General features: G+C 41.8%; 2 protein-coding genes across 2 annotated transcripts in view; both read right to left on the reverse strand.

Annotated features, from left to right (window-relative positions):
- Positions 1-210: 210 nt before the first annotated feature.
- LOC308108035 (serine/threonine-protein kinase 35-like) lies at positions 211-5,991 on the reverse strand. Its single transcript, XM_080460697.1, has 3 exons — positions 5,407-5,991; positions 3,026-3,752; positions 211-882 (listed from the first exon to the last, which is right to left on the reverse strand). Exons 1-2 carry the CDS (start codon positions 5,852-5,854, stop codon positions 3,037-3,039), a joined length of 1,164 nt encoding a protein of 387 aa, XP_080316823.1. The 5' UTR covers positions 5,855-5,991; the 3' UTR covers positions 211-882; positions 3,026-3,036.
- Positions 5,992-12,104: 6,113 nt separating this feature from the next.
- The window catches only part of LOC308108884 (3'-5' exoribonuclease HELZ2-like), a 30,400-nt gene continuing 20,061 nt past the window's right edge, over positions 12,105-22,443 (reverse strand). The window contains exons 9-21 of the mRNA XM_080462176.1: positions 22,210-22,285; positions 18,661-22,063; positions 18,448-18,533; positions 18,203-18,331; positions 17,955-18,110; positions 17,717-17,858; positions 17,514-17,645; positions 17,076-17,268; positions 15,707-15,856; positions 15,116-15,325; positions 14,867-15,023; positions 14,465-14,632; positions 12,105-12,875 (exon numbers count right to left, since the gene is read on the reverse strand). Coding sequence (XP_080318302.1) covers positions 12,763-12,875; positions 14,465-14,632; positions 14,867-15,023; positions 15,116-15,325; positions 15,707-15,856; positions 17,076-17,268; positions 17,514-17,645; positions 17,717-17,858; positions 17,955-18,110; positions 18,203-18,331; positions 18,448-18,533; positions 18,661-22,063; positions 22,210-22,285 — 5,115 coding nt within the window. The 3' untranslated portion in view covers positions 12,105-12,762. The remainder of the gene's footprint in view (positions 12,876-14,464; positions 14,633-14,866; positions 15,024-15,115; positions 15,326-15,706; positions 15,857-17,075; positions 17,269-17,513; positions 17,646-17,716; positions 17,859-17,954; positions 18,111-18,202; positions 18,332-18,447; positions 18,534-18,660; positions 22,064-22,209; positions 22,286-22,443) is intronic.

The following is a 22,443-nucleotide window of genomic DNA, read 5'->3' on the forward strand; positions in this document are numbered from 1 at the left end:
TTTTTTAAATATAAATGCAATACATAGTTCTAAATGTGGAGCCTGTTAGAGAAATCCCAGAAAGATCAGCATTCATCATATGAATGAAACGTGAAGTATCACACTCTGGTGGGTTAATGAAAACAGAATCTAATGTATTGATTGATTCACAGGCTGAACTAGTTCTGAACAAACATGAGCACAAAATACAATGAATAAAAACACAGAACTGTGATTATTACAAACTTTATTAACTGGACTTTGTCAGAATTAAACAGAAATCAGACATTAGTGGAACTAAAGAGGATCTTTGAGGTTCATCACTCCCAAAGCTTCACGGGGAGTTTCACTGAGACTTATTATGGGCTGTTTAGCTCCATAATGAATAAAAGCTCCATAAAACACAGGAAGAAACTTGTGTCTCTACGCAGTGAGGACTTTCTTCTTAAACTGAGTGGGAATCAAACAATAACTCAGTAAGAAACGTCTACACACATGAGGTAGTACAAACGAGGGGAAAACTCTGGAGTGACCGACAGAGCGTCTCGAGCCACTTGAGACCCGACTGCACTTTACTTACTGCTCAAAACAACCGCAGCTCCAGCATGTGATCAAAACAGAACCCTGCTGGCTGACTGGTGAGTGATAGATGGACAGGTTTCCATGGTAACCAAGCTAGTCCAGTTTCTCACATTAGCGTCCTACTTTCAGTTCACGAGTCCACAATCATCCAACCTCACTTTTTTCACAAGGTGTGTGTCTGTGTGTGTGAGTGAACTCCTGGTGTGGGACCAAGCCGACACCCCGAGGAGGCTTCATCCGGACCGGCGCTCTCCGTCCTGATCCAGCACTCAGACCGCAGGAGTAGCAGCCCTCTTCAAGTCACACAGGGACGCAGCACGTCTGCAGAGAAACACAGACAACATCTGTCACACAATGCAGGGCTCACTGCTGGACACTTTAAAATTAATACTGCTTGTTTTTACTCTCGACATTGTGAAAAATCACATGGCCCTCAGCTGAACACATCGGATTTTATTCAAGCATGATTCACTAAAACTATCACATCAGACTAGGGCTGAAACAACTAATCCGTTATTTCAATGGTTGTCAACTAATTTAGTCATCAGTTAGTTGGTTAATAAAATAGTTCACGGTATAATTTTGTTCAACCAATCTGTTCCAGCCGCGACCACTGTGTGGCAGTATTGAGCCACCTGTGGCGGTCATCTACCAGCACAGCAGGAGAAGCAGCAGACAGCCAATAGTTGGCCTGGTTTTGAGTCACATGCTCCGCAGCGCAGTCGACACTTTCAGCAAGATGGCGGCGGGAGAAAGCTCCGAGAAACATCATGAGAGAAAACGTCACCAATAGTCAAGTGTGGGAGCGCGTCGCGCTAAACCTAGAAAATAAGACGTGTGACCTTCATACGTCTTATGAAGGTCACATAAAGATTCGAGACGGCAGATTACATTTGTCTCCAGTTATTCCTCATTAAGCAGTGTTCCTTTGAGCTGCTTTACACGTATTCTTGAATTATCTTGTGCTTTTTTCTTCATGAAAATATTACTTACCTGTGGAAACACATGCTAAAACAAAATTGTTTAAAATCAAAAACCCTGATTAATGGAATAATGGTAAAAAGAAAGTACTGATGAATCGATTAGTTGCAATCAAATATCACGTTACCAGGTAACTTGTACCGGTTTACTGAAATGAACAAAGGACTGTTTTCACATTTGACGAGGAGAAATTACTCAACAACATATTACTGCAGTTACTGTGCAAACACTACGACAAAGTACCCGTTAAGGTGAAACATGATGTGTTCCATGCACTCCTTTCAAATAAATCATCTTCACATGGTGGTAACAGTGTTGCTGTGTGAGAGGATTTCTGACCAGCTGTCTGTCCCACATACACTCTGTTGCATAACGGCCTCAGAGAGATTTACAGCCTGCTCACTCTTCATCACCAACACTGCTGACTCGGCACCAATCCACACCGAGCACACCACCTGATGTTTGGGAGCGCGACTCGCCACTGCAAACCTATCAATCCACTTCTACGACACCGAACCACGACCAGAACCAGGGTTTGTCAGCAGAAAGTCTCCACCTGGGTCTGGTTCTGCAGGTTTCTTCCTGTTAAGGGAGTGTTTCCTCTCCAGCGTTTCCTCTGCTTGCTCGTGTGGAATTGGTTGTTTTTTCTCTGTAAAAGTGCCTTGAAATGTGTGTTGTATTTGGTGCTATTTAAATGAAATTGATTTAAACACAATCTGGTTGGTTGGTGAATCCGACTTAAAAAGTCGTATTCAGAAAATATTAATACTTTATCTTTATATCAATTCAATGCATCTCAATGATAAAAGATTGAAACCAAAACAGAGTGTTTTGGTTCACACACAGAGGCACAGAGTCTGATCGCCAGTCTACCATTCTTTCATTCAATCACCACACCAACTCAAATCACCCAGCGGCGCTCCTCCGCCGGTCACCTCTCCTGTCCGGGCGGCTCCTCCTTTATGGCCACAAACACTCAACCTGTAACGTTTGGTTGGTTGGAATTTGAACTGGACTGGTTCACTTCCTTGTATTTACTAAATTTCCTCCAGTCGACCAAGCACTCCACAACTCACACTGAGAATCGTTGTGTGAAACATGTCGGCAAAAAGTATGTGTTTCATTAAATATGTGGTCTCTTTGGATTTTTAGAACAACTTCAACACAAAGAGAGACAAAGACTGGAGGGACTCAAATTAAAAAGGACATGTACTCTACAAATGTCCTTAGATGGGTCCATATTTGTATTTTGAGACATTTTTAGTAAATGAACATAGTTGTTCATTCCTGCTTCGTCTCTATGTGAAGTGAAAAGAGTGATTTTCTCTTCTTTTTGTTTGAAAGTGTTCAAACAACTAGAGCTTGTCAAATCCTACAGAAGCACAACAGCCTTAAGATTTATTTACTTTCAAAATGCAGCAAATTGATGCATTTCACTCCAAAAAAAAAAAAAAGCATCGGCATATAAAAAGTGGTGCAGTACCTGTGTGAGGTTCACGTAGCACACATCTTATCCATCCTGGCCTGCAGCTGGAACGCATCGGGCCGGTCCTGAGGGTTCACCGCCAGCATGTCCTGCAGCAGCTTCCTGACTCCGGCCGACATGCAGGACATGCGCTTCTGGGGGATGCTGAGCACCATCTTAGGATTCTCCAACAGCGCCTCGCCCACAGGAACGATGTCCGCTCCCTGCTTCACGTACGACCCCAGCAGCTCCCGCTTGGACTCGGCGTCAATGAAGGTGATTCTCTCCAGCATGGCCCAGATGATGATGCCCAGGGCGAATATGTCTGCCTTGGCGGTGTAGTGGCCCTCCCACACCTCTGGAGCCATGTAGAAGTCCGAGCCGCACGCAGACGACAACCAAAACTTGTTCACGTTAACGTTCTTGTTCTTGTCATCGCCCACTTTGAGCTCGCCAACGCCCCCCAGTCCGGCGCAGACCTTGCTGAGGCCGAAGTCGGCCACCTTCAGCACCGGAGAGCCCGACTTCAGGGAGATGAGGATGTTGTCTGGCTTGAGGTCTCGGTGCACGATGTTGTTCTGGTGCAGGAAGGCGATGGCGCTGGTTAGCTGCAGCATGAAGCTGCTGTTGGTCTGTGGGTCGGGCCGTCGCGACAGGATGAAGTGGCTGAGGTCCCCGCTCTCGCAGAACTCCATGACGAACCAGAGGTAACAGGGCTCCTCCGGGCGGCTCAGCATCCGCTCGCCTGGAAGAACAGCTCAGCTCAGACAAACACTTTAAACTGCCCCCGTCCCAGATTCCTGAAGCACCGCTAACGTTTAACGTTCAGTAAAAACACATCACTGCAATTAAATAACAGAATTAATCTGGGTTTTTTTCAGGCCAGTCAGTCAGGTTGAGTGTAGATCACAATACACACTCGGGACTAAACAGCTTTCCGTTCATCAGATATTAGTTAATCAGTCATCATACTGCTGATTAACTTCAACACAGCAACCAACAGATTTCTGATCACGTCTAAACTGTTTGTGCTACTTTGCATTCAAACGTTTGGATTGATGAGATTTGTTATCTACTTCATGTACCCCGACTGGCAAAATCGCAATTAAACTGATAGTGTCATGTAAATAAAGTTATTTGAATCTGATTGGAAAATCCCAGGAAGAGAATTTAGTTAATGAATGTGAACTTCTCAGGGTCCAAGATACTTGAAACTACTCTAGTTCTACTCCACAGATTGACCTCAATTTATTCATGGTAGGTGTGGTTGGGGAAAGAAAGTGTTTTGAAAAAGAATATATATCTAGTTAATGGTCTGAAGATAATCCACTCTGCATGTAAAGCAGGTCCACCTTTTGTTTAGAGAGAAACAAAGAATGCCAGAGGTAAGTGGCGGACGATAACGTGATGAAGAAGCTTGACAAAGACTCTTGATGAGTTTGTGGTCTTAACAGGGACAATCAAAGAGTGAACACATCAGATATCAAAATGGAAAAAAAAGGGCGACAGCTACAATCACTCAAATTCTTCAGTTTTACGTTTTTTCACAATCGTACATCTCTTATAAAGGACTCAATCCTCAAACAGACGGCGCTTTGGGGCGGGGGTCCGTTTACAGGACAGCAGTGCTTGGATCCACTGTCACTTTTTCAAACCGTCTCCAAATGTGGAACTTTTCCTTGAAGCTCCCAATTTCCCCCCACAAAGACACCGGGAGGCTACGGAGTGCTATTACCACTCACGTGCACCGCCGCCTTGGTAAATAGTTCTGCTCATGCAAGATGAGCAAACATGGCGGTCTCTGGAGTGGCATGACTCCCGTATTCTAGTTTTGTAATTCATCGAGATTCACCTCTAATAGCATCCATTTAGTCATAAGTCCTTAGAAATGTCGGATTCTGTGTAGTTTCGTTACAAAAACAAGCAACAGCGCCCTCCCATGGCCCAGCATAGGTGTCAAGCATGTTGTCAAATGAAACGTTGCTGTATAAACAGGGGCTCAGTGTTTGTCTAAAAACGCAGATTCTTCAGAACGTTGTCTTTTTGAACTTTTCTGAACGGAACAAGGTGATGCCACTTAGGACGCTGTCACGTGAACATGGCCTAAATCTCTGTAGTTTCTTGCTGTGGACACTCTGTTCAGTAAAGAAGAGAACTCTGGAGCTTTACGTCTGCCCTCGGGACAGGAAATAATAGCCGTTACATAACAGTTCTAAACAGTAAAAACAACACAAATACACGCACGCGCGCACACACACACACACACACACAGGTTTTATTTTCTATTTAATATATTAAACATCTTTGTAACCAGAGTGATTTTCCCGACACCATGTCTCTGTCTATCCCCCTGGTTGTGACCGTGTGAGGCTCCCCTCTCAGCCCCGGGTCGTGCTCACCTTTCAGGGAGGTCTCCACCAGGTGCAGGTACTGCCTGGACGTCTTGTTCCCGTGGCTCATCTTCTGGGCCAGGCCGCTCCTCTGCAGGACGCACTCCTCCAGGTGCACCACGTTCTCGTGCGGCTTCTCCAGACTGGTGAGCGCCCAGAACTCCTGCAGCGCGAGCTCCACTTTCTCCGGCGCGTCGCACCGCATCTTCTTCACGGCCACTCGGGCCCCCGACCTCCGGGCCACGGCTTCGTACACCACGCCGTACGTCCCCCTGCCCACCTCCCGCAGCAGGCTGTAGCGGGGAGCCGTCCTCCGCTCCCTGCAGGGCGGCCTCGCGTCCCGCTCCGTGTTCCCCACGCTGAGGCTCCGCAGCACGCCGGCTGCGGAGGTCTGTCCGGCACAGGGCCGGGAGCTCCGTCCGCGTCTCCGCCAGTTGGTACCGGTGACTCGGTCCATCGTTCCCCGCTTCACATAGCCGCTGCTGCCGCGTGCGTGCCTGGGTGTAAGTCCTGGATTTAAACCGAGGAAAGAGGAAGTTACTTAACCGGAGGAGGAGGAAGAGTGATGAAGCTTACCGCCATCACCTCACCGGTAGTCGCCGCTCTGCACCTCCACAATAAAACACCGCTTTTGAGCGCACAGAAAACATACAGCGCTCAAAGTTTTACCCACTCAGAGAATTAAAAACTCTACTACCACCTCTCCCTCACACAGAGTTTATTCATACTTTGACCATAATATGTTAAGGGATAAAAACGGGAAGTGATTGAGGAAATGATATATTCACTTTCACAATTAGTTGACACAGTAGTAGTGTTAGAATTAGTAACAGACATTTTTGTTTTTTAAATGCAGTAATTAACCATTAAAATAACTGAATTACCCCAAAACAAAAACAGACAGACATGGCAAAGGGCCCGTTCAGACCTGGCGTTAACATGCATTTCCGATGATCTGATCACATGTGGCGTGCCCTAATGACAAATGTGAACAGGCACCAAAGCGCTGTCACTCAAACCATTTCACGAGGTGGTCAGGGTACGTCTGACCACATAAGATTTGTAGTGTGAACAGCATGCATCGCAAACGTGTCCTGGGATACGTAAATGTGATCAGTGGGCGCCGTGTTTTCATTCAAGAGTATGTGCCTGTCTGAGTTATACAGTCTCACCTTTCCAACTTTCCAAAGAAACTATTGAAAAGAACGTCTGTGCCTGGGGGTCTGCAGAGATATGGTGCCTTATAGCGGCCTGGGCAGAGGATACCCTACTGCACAAAGCTGAATAACTCGTAACTGCGCGCCGGGCCATTAGGTGGAAGTGGCGGAGAGGTAATAATACGACACGGACAAGTGTAAACAGTCGGAAGTGTGATCGGATCACCTGAAAGGCTTGTTAAAGCCAGATGTGAACGGGCCCTCACAGACAGACAGACAGACAGACAGACAGACAGACATTTTCTTACTTTTTTGTGTTTTTTTACTAGTAGTTTAGAATCAAAAGTCAAACTTCTGAATCCCGCTTCGTAATGTTTTTAATTTGTATTGTGTGCTTTTATTCTTAGGCCTAGAAACACATCAGTACATCCGGTTAACGTCGCTCTGTCATCATTAGCTTGACGTCAGCAGTCGGACTGGTTTGACCACGTTCAGCCGTACCATTGTAAAAGAACACGGGGTTCCCAATCAACTTCTGTCTTATGGTGACTGTGTGTTGTAAACAAAATATATTTTAGTGGGTAAATATACATTCATGAATTTAAATGTACTATCTTACAAGTATCACCCTCAGCATATTGCGCTTTTTTGTATAGGTTTGACCGAAGTATATCAATATTGTTGCAGGAACTTCAAGTTGAAAAAAATAAATGTGTGAACAAAGGTGAGGACCATTTGAATCCTTTGCTAATATGAGGTGGATTCTGAATTCAGCGTCTTTATGAATTAAAGTGAAATGTTTTCCAGTGTTACAGTCCTTTGTTTACATTTGCCCCCTGTCAGTCCACCACAGATGGTTTCTCCCGCTCACCTCCGATCCAGCATGGCATTTCACGTGCGCCGCATCTTACGTAAGGGGACACGTGTCAGAGCACGCCGCGTCCGCAGGTTGGACATGTGACGTCACATGTTTTCATCTCATGCTCACGTCTCATGGTTCAGACAAAGACAGCATGTGTATTTCCCAGTTTTCACGGCTTATAAACTGGAATCATCAAAATAAAACAAGTGACATATTCCAGTTTATGTATAATAAATTCACATTTTATGACATGAATGTTTTTTGTTTTTTTTATCTATAGCACCAAATACAACAGTCATTTCAAGGCACTTGTACAGAGAAAATCCCCAAATTACCCATGAACATGCATAAACTGTAGGCGAAAAGCAAAAACAATATTTAAAAAGGAAGAAACCTGCAAAACCAGACAAGGTAGTGGAAAATAGTGACGAGGACCTGCATATCCATCACTTAACATGTATAAAAATCTCAGTTTCCACTAATGAAATTATGCTGAAGCAAAAATATGAACACAATACTTTAGTCTTTGCTCGCAATTTTCATTTTTATGAGCTGAAGCAAACATCTAAGCCTTTTTCTACGTACACAAAAGCTTATTATGCTCAAATATTGTTCACAAATTAGCCTAAATCTGGATTAGTGCACACTTCTCCTTTTCCGAGATAGAACCTCCACCTCACAGGTGTGGCAGATCAAAATACTGAATAAACGTTTTGTTGTTCAGTGTAAAAAAAACAAACACACAACAACAATAATAACACAGCTCTGTAGTGCATCTGGTCGGGCTTTTCCACCAAAAAGAACCAGGAGCGAGTTCAGGACCGGTGCCAGAGCCATTTCTTAAATGAGCACCGCCAAAGAACCGGTTCTTTTTCCACCGTTAACGGAGCCAAGCGAGAGCCACGTCATTGCGTCACTCCAAAGCGTGATACGTCACTGATTTCACCGATTTCGCGCTGACAGCGCTCATACAAGAACCAGGAAGCAGACTGTATTCATCGGTTTAGTCCGGGTCGCTCCATCTAGTCTGACCTGAACGTGAGATGCCGACTAAAGAGCCAGAAAACATTAAGTCTCTTCGTATCTCTATTGTTGTTTTTTCACGTCCGTCTTGCTTTAGTCCGGAGCCCCGGAGTGGACATAGAGGGGGAAAAATAACGTGTGAATGAGTTTGGGGCTTATTCTTCAACATTTCAGCATTACATGAATTTCTGCTCCTTTCACTTTATTTCTGAATGTGTCTGAATCAAATGCTTCAACATTGGAGAAGAATGGAGGTGTAGAATGATAGAACGCTGCTCTAAAAGCTGTTTATAATGACAACCTACGTGAACACACGCTGATCAAAGTTCTCTTTCACATGAAGCCGTTAAAAGGCTCATTTTATGGCTAAAAAATCCAAGCTTACATTTACAGTGGTATGTAGTTTGTTTTTTAGTTGCTGATGAACCAAAAGTATTCATTATAAAGAAGTTCTGTGGGTTAGAAAATAATATTGGAGTGTCTCGTAGTGGAGCAATGCAGCCTCACACTGAATTGCAGCGGCTGCAGCTCCTCAGCTGGCGGTCAGAACGCGAAACAAGACCTGGACGTGACGTTAGTTACAATGATGTCACCATGAAAAGCCTGAAAAAAAAAACGACAATGGAAAACTACTTCTAAATTATATCCGACGCAGCTGACTGACAGCGGAGGAGCTCTGCAGCACTCTTGAGAGCTGCGGCTACGCGAACACGGATTAAATAGTCCCGTTCCCTCGTATTATGAACTTCAGGGAGCAACTTATTATGTCGTTCCCACGCGTTATCTTTATTTTTTTCTCTATAACCACTCCGGGGCTCCGTGTTCGCTGTAGTTGTCACATTCAACCTCGCTTACGCCTTTTCGGTAGCGATATCTCCGGCGATTGGCCGGCTTTGACAGTGGAAAGACAAAGCACTGGTGTTAAGTCTGGCCCTGGAACATAACTAGAACCTGGTTCTTTCCGGTGGAAAGACCCTGGGTGGGATGAGTCTGGTGCTCCTGCTGAAGGCCAGTACATTGTGGGCGGAGTGGGAGACGCAGCTCCGGATGGACTCCTGATCTCTGAGACCACCTGGTATATTGCCCTCTTTGGATCAAATTTTATTTCTTTATCTGTTTTATTTATTTAGTTTTCTTTTTTTTTTTTTATACATGTGCAAAAATTATTATTATTTTTTAAAACAAACAAACAAGAGAAACAAACAGAATAAATAAAACAAAATAGAGACACTTTTCCAAATTTGTAATCCCGAGATTACTTGACACACGCTCCAATTTAAGAATAAGAGCATTGAAAAGGGGCTAGGAAGAAGTATAACTTTTTTAATCCTAATCCTACCCCTTTACATCTTTATCGTTGCAATTAACATTATATATATAATTTTTTTTTCATTATAATTTTTTTCTTCATTTTTCTCCAACACCCAAATACAAAAAAACCAGTGAGGCTTTATCCAGACAGATTGTTGCCCCTCCATCAATTGACAGTGCAAGACCATAACCCTTGGACACCATAGCCCAGTTCTCATTGCAAAACATTGTACCTCACCATAATCAGCTCTTTATATTTTCTTTTAAATTGTATAAAGTTTGATAATTGTTTAAGCTCTGCATATAAATCATTCCATAAGTTTACACCATGGATGGTAATACAGAAGCTTTTCTGGGTGGTGATAGATAGATAGATAGATAGATAGATAGATAGATAGATAGATAGATAGACGTTATTGTCTGCCCCAAGCAGTGACAGAAATGTATCTTTGACAAGGCCCCAAACAATAAAATACAACACATATTTGAAACACAATTGAGACACAAGTATGGGCATAAAGGAAATGTTAAACGGAAACAGGAAACAGTAGCCGATTTTAAAAAGAATATATGTACAGTCCAGTTTCTTATTTCCTTTAGTTTAGAGTGGCTATTGCATTTGGGATGAAGGATTTTTTTGTAGATGTTTTCACGGGCCAGAGGGACTTTGATGCGTACATTTAGTTGTTAAAACTAAGATATCAGGGCTAATAAATTTGCTAATGCAGTTTTGTTATTATGCTAAAACTGAAAAACAAAAGCATCCATCCATTCATCCGTCCAGCCTTAATATATTGGACCAGTACTTTGTAGTCTCCTCACCATCTCTGGCTCTGTTCCCACCAGTTACAAGGTAGTTTCTGTCCACAATGGCTCATCATGCCGTTAAACCAGTAATTCCACTGCCTGCATCTCCTTTCTTTCTCTTTTGTCTTGATAACCCCTGGTGGGCGCAGTGTTTGTGTGAATTCAGCTTTGTACTTCCAATGAGCAGAGGCGCTTCTCTTTATGGACGTTTGTTTTCCCGTTTTTACTTTTTGCATCTGCAGTTTTCACCAGCATTTTGTTGATTTAGTTTCTAGCCTCTTTATTTTTATGCTTCTGATTTCTGCCTCATCTCCTCGTCCATCACCGGTGTGGTATCAGTTTTAGTAGAAGTCATTATCTGTATATCAAGATCCACATTAAAAAGCTACGTAACTCAGCAAGTGGAGAAGATTGTTGTTTAACTCTGTGGTACACATAAAGATGCCCATCAGGAAAAAATAATGTTTATATAGAGAAGTAAACAGAATTGAAAAAAAAAGCTTTATATAATCTAACCATATTAATTTACGTTTTAACATTTCTGGGGTTTGTGCCTGGAGTCAGCATTGTAGGTCAACTTCAAACAAGTAGAATTAAATGTAGATTTTAATTTGTTCTATTTGAACATCGTCAACAATGAAGGGATGGCAAGTAATATGCCTAACTGAGCTAAAATGCTACTCTAAGTTTGAACAACAGAAAACTGTCTGAACCAGGGAGTCATCAGGACAAACAACACTCAATAATCAAACAAATCAGCCAAAAGGTTGTAGGTTGAAGCAAAAGCTTATACACACTTACCCCATCTCAAAAAACTAGTTTTTTGTGAGTGTCAGACGCATGCACAAAAAAGCCAAACTTTTTCAACTAATATTACTATTTATACAATACATTCAATATATACTAAACACAAGTTTTATATATAATTTATACATGCACATCAAACATATGTACGCACATATACATGCATGTACATGAAATGTACATAATAATAATAATTATACGGAACAAGGACATTTACAAATAATATTAATAATATACTATGGAAATTTCATCAATTACATTTTAAATACAAAATATAGTGTGACAATATTAAATGAATAATATTGTCTATCACAATATATACCTTTTAGTATGGTAAATGGACTTCACTTATATAGTGCTTCCCAGCCGTGTGAGCAGCCCCCAACGTGCTTTACATGGTTCATCACATTCACCCATTCACACACACATTCACACACCAATGGCGGCTGCAGCCATGCAAGGTGCTGTCACTCCAATGGGAGCAGTTTGGGAGCAGTCTTGCCCGAGGACACTTTGGCACGTAGGCAGGCAGAGTTGGGAATTGAACCTGCAACCTACCAACCGAGCTATGCCCCCCCATTATGTTTATCATTAATATATTTTGTACGATTATACGTATACAAATTAGATATTATTGCTGTCGTGGGCAAAATTGTTTGTCTTCTTTCTTATACTTACTAATAATATAAGCTTTTTAAATTGGTTCATGTTGATGCTTTAACTACATAAAAAAGAGTAATAAAAAACAGATTTTCAACCCTTTACTGAATTATTCCAAGTACTTTGCAAACTCTAAGCAATTGTGTTTTACAGCACAAAAACAATCACAGCAACAATTGTTTTAAAAATATTTATACGTACATGTGTTAGAGTCAACGACAGAAGAGACAATAAAATAGAGAATGCATTACAAAAACTGATTTTACAATAATAAAATATCTCATCACTTCTACAACTCCCTGCAATACATTTGAACAACACCTGGAATGAAATCCTCAACATTTCAAACAGTTTTAAATGTGCCTCAGTTAGATTACCAACACAAAATCCATTCTTTGTAGTAAAAGTATTTCACAAAAGTCTTCAGCGCATTTGAGCTTTCAGAGAAATTAAAATCACAATAGAAAAGAGCAGTGGGAATTCTTATTTCCAAATATAATCAAAGAAAAACGAATCAAAACGAAACAACTCCGACTCTTCAATTCTCCACTTCACATCTTCATGGTTACATGAGTTTCATTTTCAAAATGTAAAGTGATGACAACAACAACAACAACAACATACTAATAACTGTGTCAAAAACAAACCAGAATAAAACAAACAAAAACAAAAACAATCATATGCCTGAGAACACATTTCATAAATCAGTGCTGTTTGGTGTCTCATAGAGGACAGAGAGGATCAGCGTTGCTGCTGCACTGAGATCTGGTCTGCTTTGGTCAGGGCGCTGCAACCAGTGTAGTGATCCAGGAGGCGTCTCCATGTGCGACTACATCTGAGCAGTTCTTGGTCCCCTGTGAGTCAAACAATGCATGTTATAGACATTTTGTCATCTAAGATTATTAACCAAAACCAACAAAGCGAAAAGATTCTGTCAGTAAAAACATGAATGGGCGCTCCATTGATCTTCTGATGGAGGAGAACACTGGTTTGCGGGTTCCTGCTGTTTTAGATTATGATTGTATTTCATTTGACTTTTTGGTCATACATGTAATCCTATTTTACTCTACTTGACTTTTCGTTTAAAGTTGAGATTTTGGATCATTTTACAATGTCTGGGAAGAATGCAAAAACTGGGAATACTTTCCAACCTCAACAATGTCCCGGATCATCTGAGGCAGAGGAATACTGTATGTCAGGAACTTGAGCTCTGTGTAAGTTGTAGAGCAAATACTGTGTTTTTAGTTGCTTTGGAACTCAGGCTCATGATTCTGAAATGTAATTGAATATTATTGCTGACTCACCACACTTTTATATAGTATTGTATTGTATTGTCTGTGAATAAACCTTCCTTCTAAATTGCACATAATGAGTGTGTGAGGACAGTACTTCCTGGTTATTGGTCTCCTCTTGTTGTTTTAGGTTGTTTCCTCCTGATCCACACCGATGGTACCTTAGTGGGGCTAGCCCTCCCTCACCATGCAGTGTGTATTGCATGCAGTAAAGTATAAGTGTTCATGCTCAGGATGTAGCTCCATTCGTTCGGTTCACATGATTTTGATGCCTCGTGGGGCTTGAAGCCCGAAGCCCCACTAACAACATTACTAAGACGCTCAGAGCTGATTAGCAGGCGCTGATTGAGGCTCTGCTTCACAGAACCAGAGCGGGTCGTCACAAATACCAGCTTGTTAGCAGCAAGAGCTAATGAACTGTTAAAAATCTAAATTAATTCCGGCGATTATTTACTGGACTACGACTTTGAAACTCTTACTTTAGAGGAGAAACTGGAGGTAACTGGTGGTAAACTGAGTGACACTGCGTGAAGAATTTCTAAGTATCTCATGGTTAAGTAACTGATCGAGTGGTACAATTTTAATTTATGAAATGGCAGACCCAGGTTGGGTTCTCTACTTTTGTTGTGCACCCACTTTACTTTGGCATTCATTGGTGTCGTGTCACTAGACCGGAAATAATATGTATCCCCACCAAGTATTTAGAAACGCCACTGCGCAGGTTGTCGACCCCTGTTCCAGTTGTTATTGGGACTTCTTGCCAGACCTTTGCTGTTGTGCTCGGTTTCATTTTAGAATAGATTTTTCTTTCTTCTTCTGGATATTAGTTCAATTTGTACTCATTTTCCTATTTTCGTTATACATATTTGTGTTTTCTCTTTTTGATATATGAATCTATTTAATCATTAATGGTTGGTTTTCTTCACTTTCCGAGATGTTGTCACACCTCAGTGGCGACTTTTACTGTAGTAAAAGCTGCTGTCTCCTAGGTTCTTGGTTTATATGGAGACTTGCTCTTGGGAGTCTATTTGAAATATATAATCTCTATGACGGGGGCTCATGCTCCCTGCCGCCCTCCTCTGATAAGCCTCTGCCTTCTCTCCTGGCTCTGCGCTGCTCTCTGGAGACAGAAACAAGATACATTTGCTCACCAATGATGCACAGTCCCTCCTTGGCCCTGGTGATGGCCACATTGATCTGATTGGGATCCCCCACAAAGCCCAGATGTTTGGACTGCCAGCCTCTGTCTGGTTCACGCTCGATCTCCGTGCTCGGGAGAGAGCACACTGTGGATATGAGGACGTAACGCCATTCACTTCCTACAAGACAAAATGTTGAAACAGTTTTTCTTAAATACTCTCTCATTTGCAACCAAGTTGAGATGCCAAAAAATAAAAATAAAATACAATTTATTTATTATTTATATTTATTTCTTAATCATTCTACTTAAAAATAAAAGCTTTATTGTAATGATGATGTTCGCATGCACCCAGATAGGTTTTTGTCTATCCATGGGATCCTTTAACCTCATGAAAGTAAAGGAACACGGTCACCTTGACTTTTTGTGATTGTGGTAACAGTGATTTGTCCCATCTTTTTGCTTTTCAGCTCCTCCCTGATTTCAGAGACTTGAGCATTATAAGGAGACAGAATCACAATGCTCTGCTGTGGGATTTTGGCGCTCTTCACCAGCTTTTCAGCAATCTCAACCTGCAAAGAGAACAAAACAAAAACAGTTTGACAAAAGAAATCCATTCTGTTCATACATACAAAATGGTTTCAAAAGATGAACAGGACCGTACCACTTTGTCCTTCTCCTCTTGGTTTGCTTTTGAGTTCTCGTTGCCTCTGGCTGTGCTGACAACCAGAGAGATCGTTTTGCCTTTGATGTCCCCAAACACCACTGGCATCGTCTTTTGGTTCACACGCAGGACGCTGATGGGCTGCTCCAATGCAGTTATTAGTTTGCCCTGATAAAACTCCTCTGATGGGAACCTGCAGATATCTTTGTGCTAAAAAGACACACGCATGATGGGATGATGGTACAGTACAGTGTCACTGGTGAAGACATTCTTTCACTCACTGATGGACATTCCGAACACCCTTATATTTGACATCTTACATGTCAACTGAAATGTTTTGCTGGTATGTTTTCTTGAATAGAGCCTCACAGTGAGACTGGGCAGGAAACAGACATGAAACAGTTATCATGTTGTACATTTCTTTACACAATGCCACATGGCATCTCTGACAGGAGAGGCAAGATCACGAATGTCAAGTCTCCATTGACCCAATTGTCTGATCATGTCCATACATGAACCCCTAATTGAGAACCTGCACAGTGTGTGTGACACAAAGAAGAGTTCAGAACTGTCATGTATAAAGGTTCTCACCATTCTGTACTGGGTGTCCAACATCACTGTACAGTTTTTTTCAAAGAGTTCATAGATGCGTTCAAAAAGAGACTTGGCCATCCCAAGCTTTTTCACACTCTGTTCCTTCACTATGGGTCGTAGCTGTTTGTGGTCGCCAATCAAAACAATCTGAAAGGGAAACCTTAAGTGAGCCACAGATTCAGAACTTACTTACAATTGTGAGTATGATGAAGACATAAAGGAGCCAACACCTTGATTATTGGAACAACAAAAACTAATCATACTTTATTAATGCCCTTGGGGAAATTTCTTTTTTTTTTTTTTCCACAATGAAACATCCTGTTTTTAGGATGTAGAGGTGCAGCCACTTTGGGGTACTCCAGGGAGCTGATGAGGGTCAAGGGTATTGCTCAGGGACCTACAGCAGTGACGTATCAGCTGTGGGATTCGAATGTGAGACTCCCGATCCAAAGTCTGCTTCTCTAACCTCTAGGCCACCACTGCCCCTAACCAAGGAACCAGGGGGAGTTTAGGTTCCTACCATATACAGTTAATCTTGAATGGCAGCAGTTTTTTTTGACAGAACAGAACAGAACAGAATAGAATAGAATAGAATAGAATAGAATAGAATAGAATAGAACAGAACAGAACAGAACAGAACAGAATAGAATAGAATAGAATAGAATAGAATAGAATAGAATAGAATAGAATAGAATAGAATAGAATAGAATAGAATAGAATAGAATAGAATAGAACAGAACAGAATAGCTTTATTGTCATCATACATGGGGCCATGATGAATATATATATAGCTGCCACTGGACGGTGCACTGATAAGCTGAATTTAAAAAAGAAACATTATTAAAAAACTAACGCAAAGAAAGAGAATGACTATATTAAAAATTGACACACACAGTAAGAGGCAAGATCTATACAATACAGTGTTGGAGGTAATAAAATCAAATAGAATATACATTGGCAAGAGACTGGACGTAAGCAGCATTAAAACAATTAAAAGTGACACGGTGTACTAGTTTGAGTTCAGCAATGGACAATGAGAAAAAAACTGCTTCTCAGCCTGTTTGTCCTGCACTACGCTGCTTGTTTTCATCCAAAATATTGTCAGCAACTCACAAACCTGTTGAGAAGTATTACTTTTGGCTTGATTGAAATCTTGCATGGTTTCTGTGTATGTTGCTCCCTACTGGCGTAGCACACAACTGACCAGCCAATCCAGGTTTCAGGTCAATTTCCTAATGTTCCTGAGCTCATACGGTGTAAGGACTAAGGACTCGTCTCTGTTCTTGTCCTGTTGGATCAGTTCCTTTCCACTGAGTTGTAATGTTTGAAGTATATGCCCACCTAAATAAAAGAAAACTCTAAATACCTTTTCTGGCTGGTTGCAGACTAGTGGAATCATGGTCTGGGGTTCTGTAGCCATTGCACATTCATCAATGAGGATCTGACGTGCACTGACATTCTTAGTCAGGCTTGGTGTAGAAGACACCGTGCAAGTACACAAAATGATCTCATGGCATTTTAGTTCGTATGCTCGTGCATCCTGCAGAAGTTCTTTGCATCTAAGAAAAAGAAGGAAAAAACACAATCCACGCAGTTGAGATTGAACATGCTTTCTGTTTTTGGTCTTGGAAGTAACATGGATGGCTCAGTTATTCTTAGTAATGAATATCAAAGTGGTGTTTTTTTTTTTTCCAGAATCATCTTTGCATAGGTAAAATTGCACCCCTGAAAAATCTTCTGACTTTAATTGATTTGAAAAATTTGCAAAAGAGTTGTTAAATACCTGTTGTGAGTCTGAACTTACTTTTTCACCTCTTCCGCAGTAAGCCGCTCTCCTTTTCCTTCACGGGCAAGTTGAATGCGTCTGTCAAAATCTCTAATTTTAGCTGAAAACTCAGTTTCTTTGTCTCGCATTCGGTGATGCAGAGTGATATCCCTGCAGCCATGGAACCGAGTTTTAGTTGAAAAGAACAAAATTGTGATTCTACGTCAGTAGGATTAAAGTACCTGAGCTCTTGCTTTGCTTTGTCTTGGTGCGTCTTTTGGGAAAACTGAAGGTTGGCATCTGGGAGAGGGTAATCAAGCATCTCTACCTGTTGGCTGTAAACCCGCAGAGGCTTCAGTTGGTCTGCAAACTTCACCAGGTACTCTGTGTGACAGGAATGAAGACAAAGACAACATATTATAAGATAGTAAAAAGATTAATGTAAGTAAAATGTTTCTGCAGATACACGAATAAACTTGCCTGCTACCACATCAACAGACTTGTTGGAAGGGCCACAGTACAGAATGACTTGTTTCTTGTCCGCATCCTTTTTGTCAGCAACTTTCCTTTGGTTCGCTGAGTTTTGCTCAGAGAAATGGAACAGTATGTGTACACCCACTATTGTCTTTCCAGTGCCTATGAAAAAAAAAACATATTTAAGACAATCCTGATAAAATACTTTCATCAAATAGCTGGCATGAACGAGGATCCTAAATGATCATCCTCACCCGGAGGTCCCTGGATCAGAGTCAAAGTGTTATTCAGAGCTTTACTCAGAGCTAACTTCTGAATCTCATTCAGCTGTTTGAGTCTTCCGTTTGTTGGATCTGCCGTCACAATGCGCACATGTTGTTGTCCTGAAAAGAATGACAAAACAAGTCATTAGTGTTTCATGTTTCATTCTTATGTGTAACGTAAGGTGTGCTGTCTATCTAAAAAGCTGTATCAAACTACCAGAGATCGTTGGACGTACCCATATTTCCACGGTACCTCCCAAGGGCTATGTCTTGGACAAGATCACATGCACGAGGTACATTAAGCACTGCAGTCTCTTTCCGTCTAAGAGAGAAAAAAATGTAAGAAAAGAACGAAACAAAATTTTATACCTCTTATCATAATAAGTACATGTAAGATAAAAACGATAGAGAAATACATTAATACCTATAATACCGACAATTGAACTTACATGTCAGTAAGGAGTTTTGGGATTATTTCCACTGTGAAACCAGTGTTTTTCTGAAAAACACACTCAGGAATGGTTTCCATTGGCAGATGGTTGATGTAGAAGTTTACTTTGGTTCCATCCTGCTCCCGTGATTCCATGGCATTTGTAACACCATGGGCCACCCATGTAAACTCTGGAGGGTCTACAGCAGCAGAGTGTTCCAAGTTTGAAGGCAGTTTTAATCCTCTCTTCCGGATGCACAGTAAACATTTGGCCAAGTTGAACTGAATCGCCCATTCATCTATCCACTGCACAGGTAAGAAGAAGCTTCCTGAGAGCTTGTCTTTCTGCTTCTGAGTGAACTTGACCTCCAGGTTCTCAATGATGATGCTGTCACTTTCATCCACTGCCGCATGGGCAGACTCCATGTCACACAACGGTTTCCAGATTTCAACATATTCTTCAGTGTCATTATAAAGACGTTTTGTTGGGCGGTCTACAGCTCGAGCCAAGCATGTGATGGGGTTCTGGACATGGTCCACACAAATCTCAAACTTTGGTTTGATTTGTACCAACTGAACAACAGGTGTACAAAAGCCTCTATTGATCTTACATGTCATTTGGGTCCGAAGCGTGTCGCCCGATTGCAATTGGAGGTTGATGTCCACCCAGTGCTCAATCTGGACCATCGATTCTGGAGTTTTTTCAGAGGAGCAGGTGCTTGTGTTGGCCTGAAGCATCTCATGAGATGGTTGCTTAACAACATGTTTTGCCAGTTGTTTGTTATTGGCGTCCAAGATGAGAGCCCTTGCATCATCCAAATCTCCTTCAATAATTGCCTCAACAGTGGCTTTCCATGCTGACATTGGAAGCTCAATGTAGTCATCACCGTCTGCCATCATTTTCACCTCCCGGTGGATTTTCTTGGTGTCAGCTGCATAGATCCGTCTTTTCCATTTAAGGTTGACACTGTGATTTCTCTCGTCATAATCTGGTTGGTCGTCTAACTGCAAATCTCTGTACATAACAGACAAACTCACAGCAAATATGTTCTTGTTGAAAGGAAAAGACAGTGAGAAGCTGTCTCTTTTGGCATCTTGAACAACCACGAAGGCAAGCTTGTAAGCGCTTTGTTTTTTAATGCTCACTGCATAGCTGAGCTCCTCAGCCCTTCGTTCATAAGTTTTGGCCTTCTTGAGTTTGTTCTCGGACTCCATGCATAAAACTGTAATGTCTTCTTCAGTGTACTGGACTTTCTTCTGACAAATGACGGAGTGCAAAAGCCTCTGCAAGACAAGATCCATGTAACGCCTGATTGGTGAGGATGCCTGAGTGTAAGACGTCAACTGCAAATCATAATGTCCAACCATTGCTTCCTTGGCAGAGTTTGAACGAATGGTATAAGCTCTACTAAGGCACCTTCGGAACTGATCAGTGACTTGCTGGAGCAAAGGGTGGATGTCGTCTGCAGCAATGATGTCCACCATTTTGTCTAGATCGCCTGTGCTGGCAGCCGACTGGATATCTTTCCACATTTTTGTTAGGATGCGGAAGTTTTCATATTTTGGGGGCTGTTTGTCATGATCAACTCTGTGGCGAACATGAAAAGAGAATGGTATCACCTCCCCATATTCCTCCCTAAATTCTTCAACTTTCTCAGGATTTGGTTTTTCCTGACAGCGAAGAGGAGTGGTGAACCGGGTTTTATCAGACTTGATCAAAACCTCAGCTGCATGTTTGTTGAACAACACACTGAGCTCTTCTATCATCAGATGGGCTTTGCGTCTCCCGGGCGATCGGTCATCATCAGTCTGGTAATACTGCCAATCCACAAGTCGAACTTTTCTCTGAGCTTTGGCAAAGCAATAGGCCACTGCAACACAGTCCTTCGGGTCATCAAATTTAGGACTTTCTTTATATCTTTGGGTGATGATATCCTCTGCCTGGTCATATGTCAGCTGTTCGTCTGACCTGATCAGAGAAAGCTGTAATGTGGGTTTTCCAATCCACTTGTTTGTTTCCTTTTCAACTGTGAAGATCAGTGAGACTACCCTGCGTTCTTTACCTGGCAGAAGACTAAAATCTTCAGTGCTCCTAGCGGGGAACATATGATTGGGTTTTTGAGGAGGGCAGTAATATGTCGAACCTTTTTCTCGAGCATCTGTATCCAGTTTACTACCTAGACTCACAAAGCTTGCCACATCTGCGATATGGATTCCCAACTCATACTGGTTTCCAATATCCCTGACACTGATGGCATCATCCAGGTCTTTTGCTTCCTTGGGATCCACAGTGAAAGTGAATAGCTTTTTCATGTCTTGTCTGTGCTCCATGTCTTCATCTGCACTGAAAGTAGCGTTGCTTGAGTTCCGTGTAGGTTCAGGAACTTTGAACGCTTCATTTAGGATTCTTAGTTGATTGAAGAGTCCTGTGACAGGCAAAATATCTGTGACTCTCCCCAGTGGACACCAACATGTGTCTTTCCACCCAATCACTTTGACCACAAAGACATTTTGTTTGAGGTTTATATCAATATATTCATGTGTTGCAATCTTCCAATCTCTATTGATTTGCTTCCATATTGGAATGAATTTGCGTGCTTTCTTGTGGATCAGTATGCAGATTTTTGTCTCAGTTTTTGAAAGGGGCACCATCATCCTTTGCATGAGATCTTGAGAAATCCATCTGGGTTTGCTGTGGTCCTCCTCCTGGAGCGTACACAGAAGCTCACGTGCGGACTCTGCTTGCCTGGTGACGGTGATCACCCGTGGAGCTTCTGTGACGTGTATCACAACTTCATCTCCAGTGAAGGTTTTACCAAGGTTTTCCCTTCCCTTGATGTTTATTCTCTTGTTAGTATTATCAAGAGGAACGACATAACCTGTCTTAAATGTCTCCCTGACCAACATTCCTCGTACGAACTGCTGTGGGTCTTTGTTGCACAGCTCCATTACATGTGTGTTGGCTTCAGTGGTACTGTATGAGACAGGCATCTGGTTATTCTTGTCTTCTAATTCCAAAGTGTCTTCTCCTGCATCATATTGTGTTTCCATATGTTCATACTCTTCCTGCAGCTCTTGAAGAATTGCGTCACTGAGAGTGTTGCTTTCAGGTATATGTTGAGACTTTTGAAACTTTGCCGTCTCCATAAGATCCTTTTCAAAGAAATCTTTGGTGAAATATTCTGGTCTAACACTCCTGTTGCTGACACAGTGGTCTATGAAGCTTTTCCAGACTTGTGAGCACTTCCCAAAGCAGCAGAGGGCAGCAGCATCTCCAACTACAACCACTTGAGACTGCGCTCTTGTCACTGCAGTGTTCAACACACGGACGTCATTGAACAGCTCCAGGCCAGGCAGGTGAGATGTTTCTAGACTGTTTCGTGTTTGCACAGCTGTCAGTATGACTGCTCTGAACTGTTTTCCTGTTAACACATGAGAAGATCATTAGATTTCAGAAAGATTTAACTTGTTTATGATATACAAGAGAAATTATTACATGTAGACTGTGTGTGCTCTTTACTCATCTCTATGGCCAGCATAATGATTCAGGAAGCTAGTCTAAAATTACCTTGTACGTTTGCAAGATTCTCAACATGGACATGATGAAGACTTCTTTTTGAAAGTGCTCTCCTAATTTGCTGAACCTTTAATCAAACAAAAAAAAAATCAGTAACAATAAATAAAAAAAAAAAATCTAACAACTCTGCTCACGTGTTTGTAAAGTGAGCAATGATTTGAGGCAATAAGTCATTTAAAAGTGTGTCATTACTTTAAATAACATTTATGCATTCAGCAATCAAAG

The sequence above is a fragment of the Lipophrys pholis genome (assembly GCF_963383615.2).
Source record: "Lipophrys pholis genome assembly, chromosome: 4".
Classification (NCBI taxonomy): Eukaryota; Metazoa; Chordata; class Actinopteri; order Blenniiformes; family Blenniidae; genus Lipophrys; species Lipophrys pholis.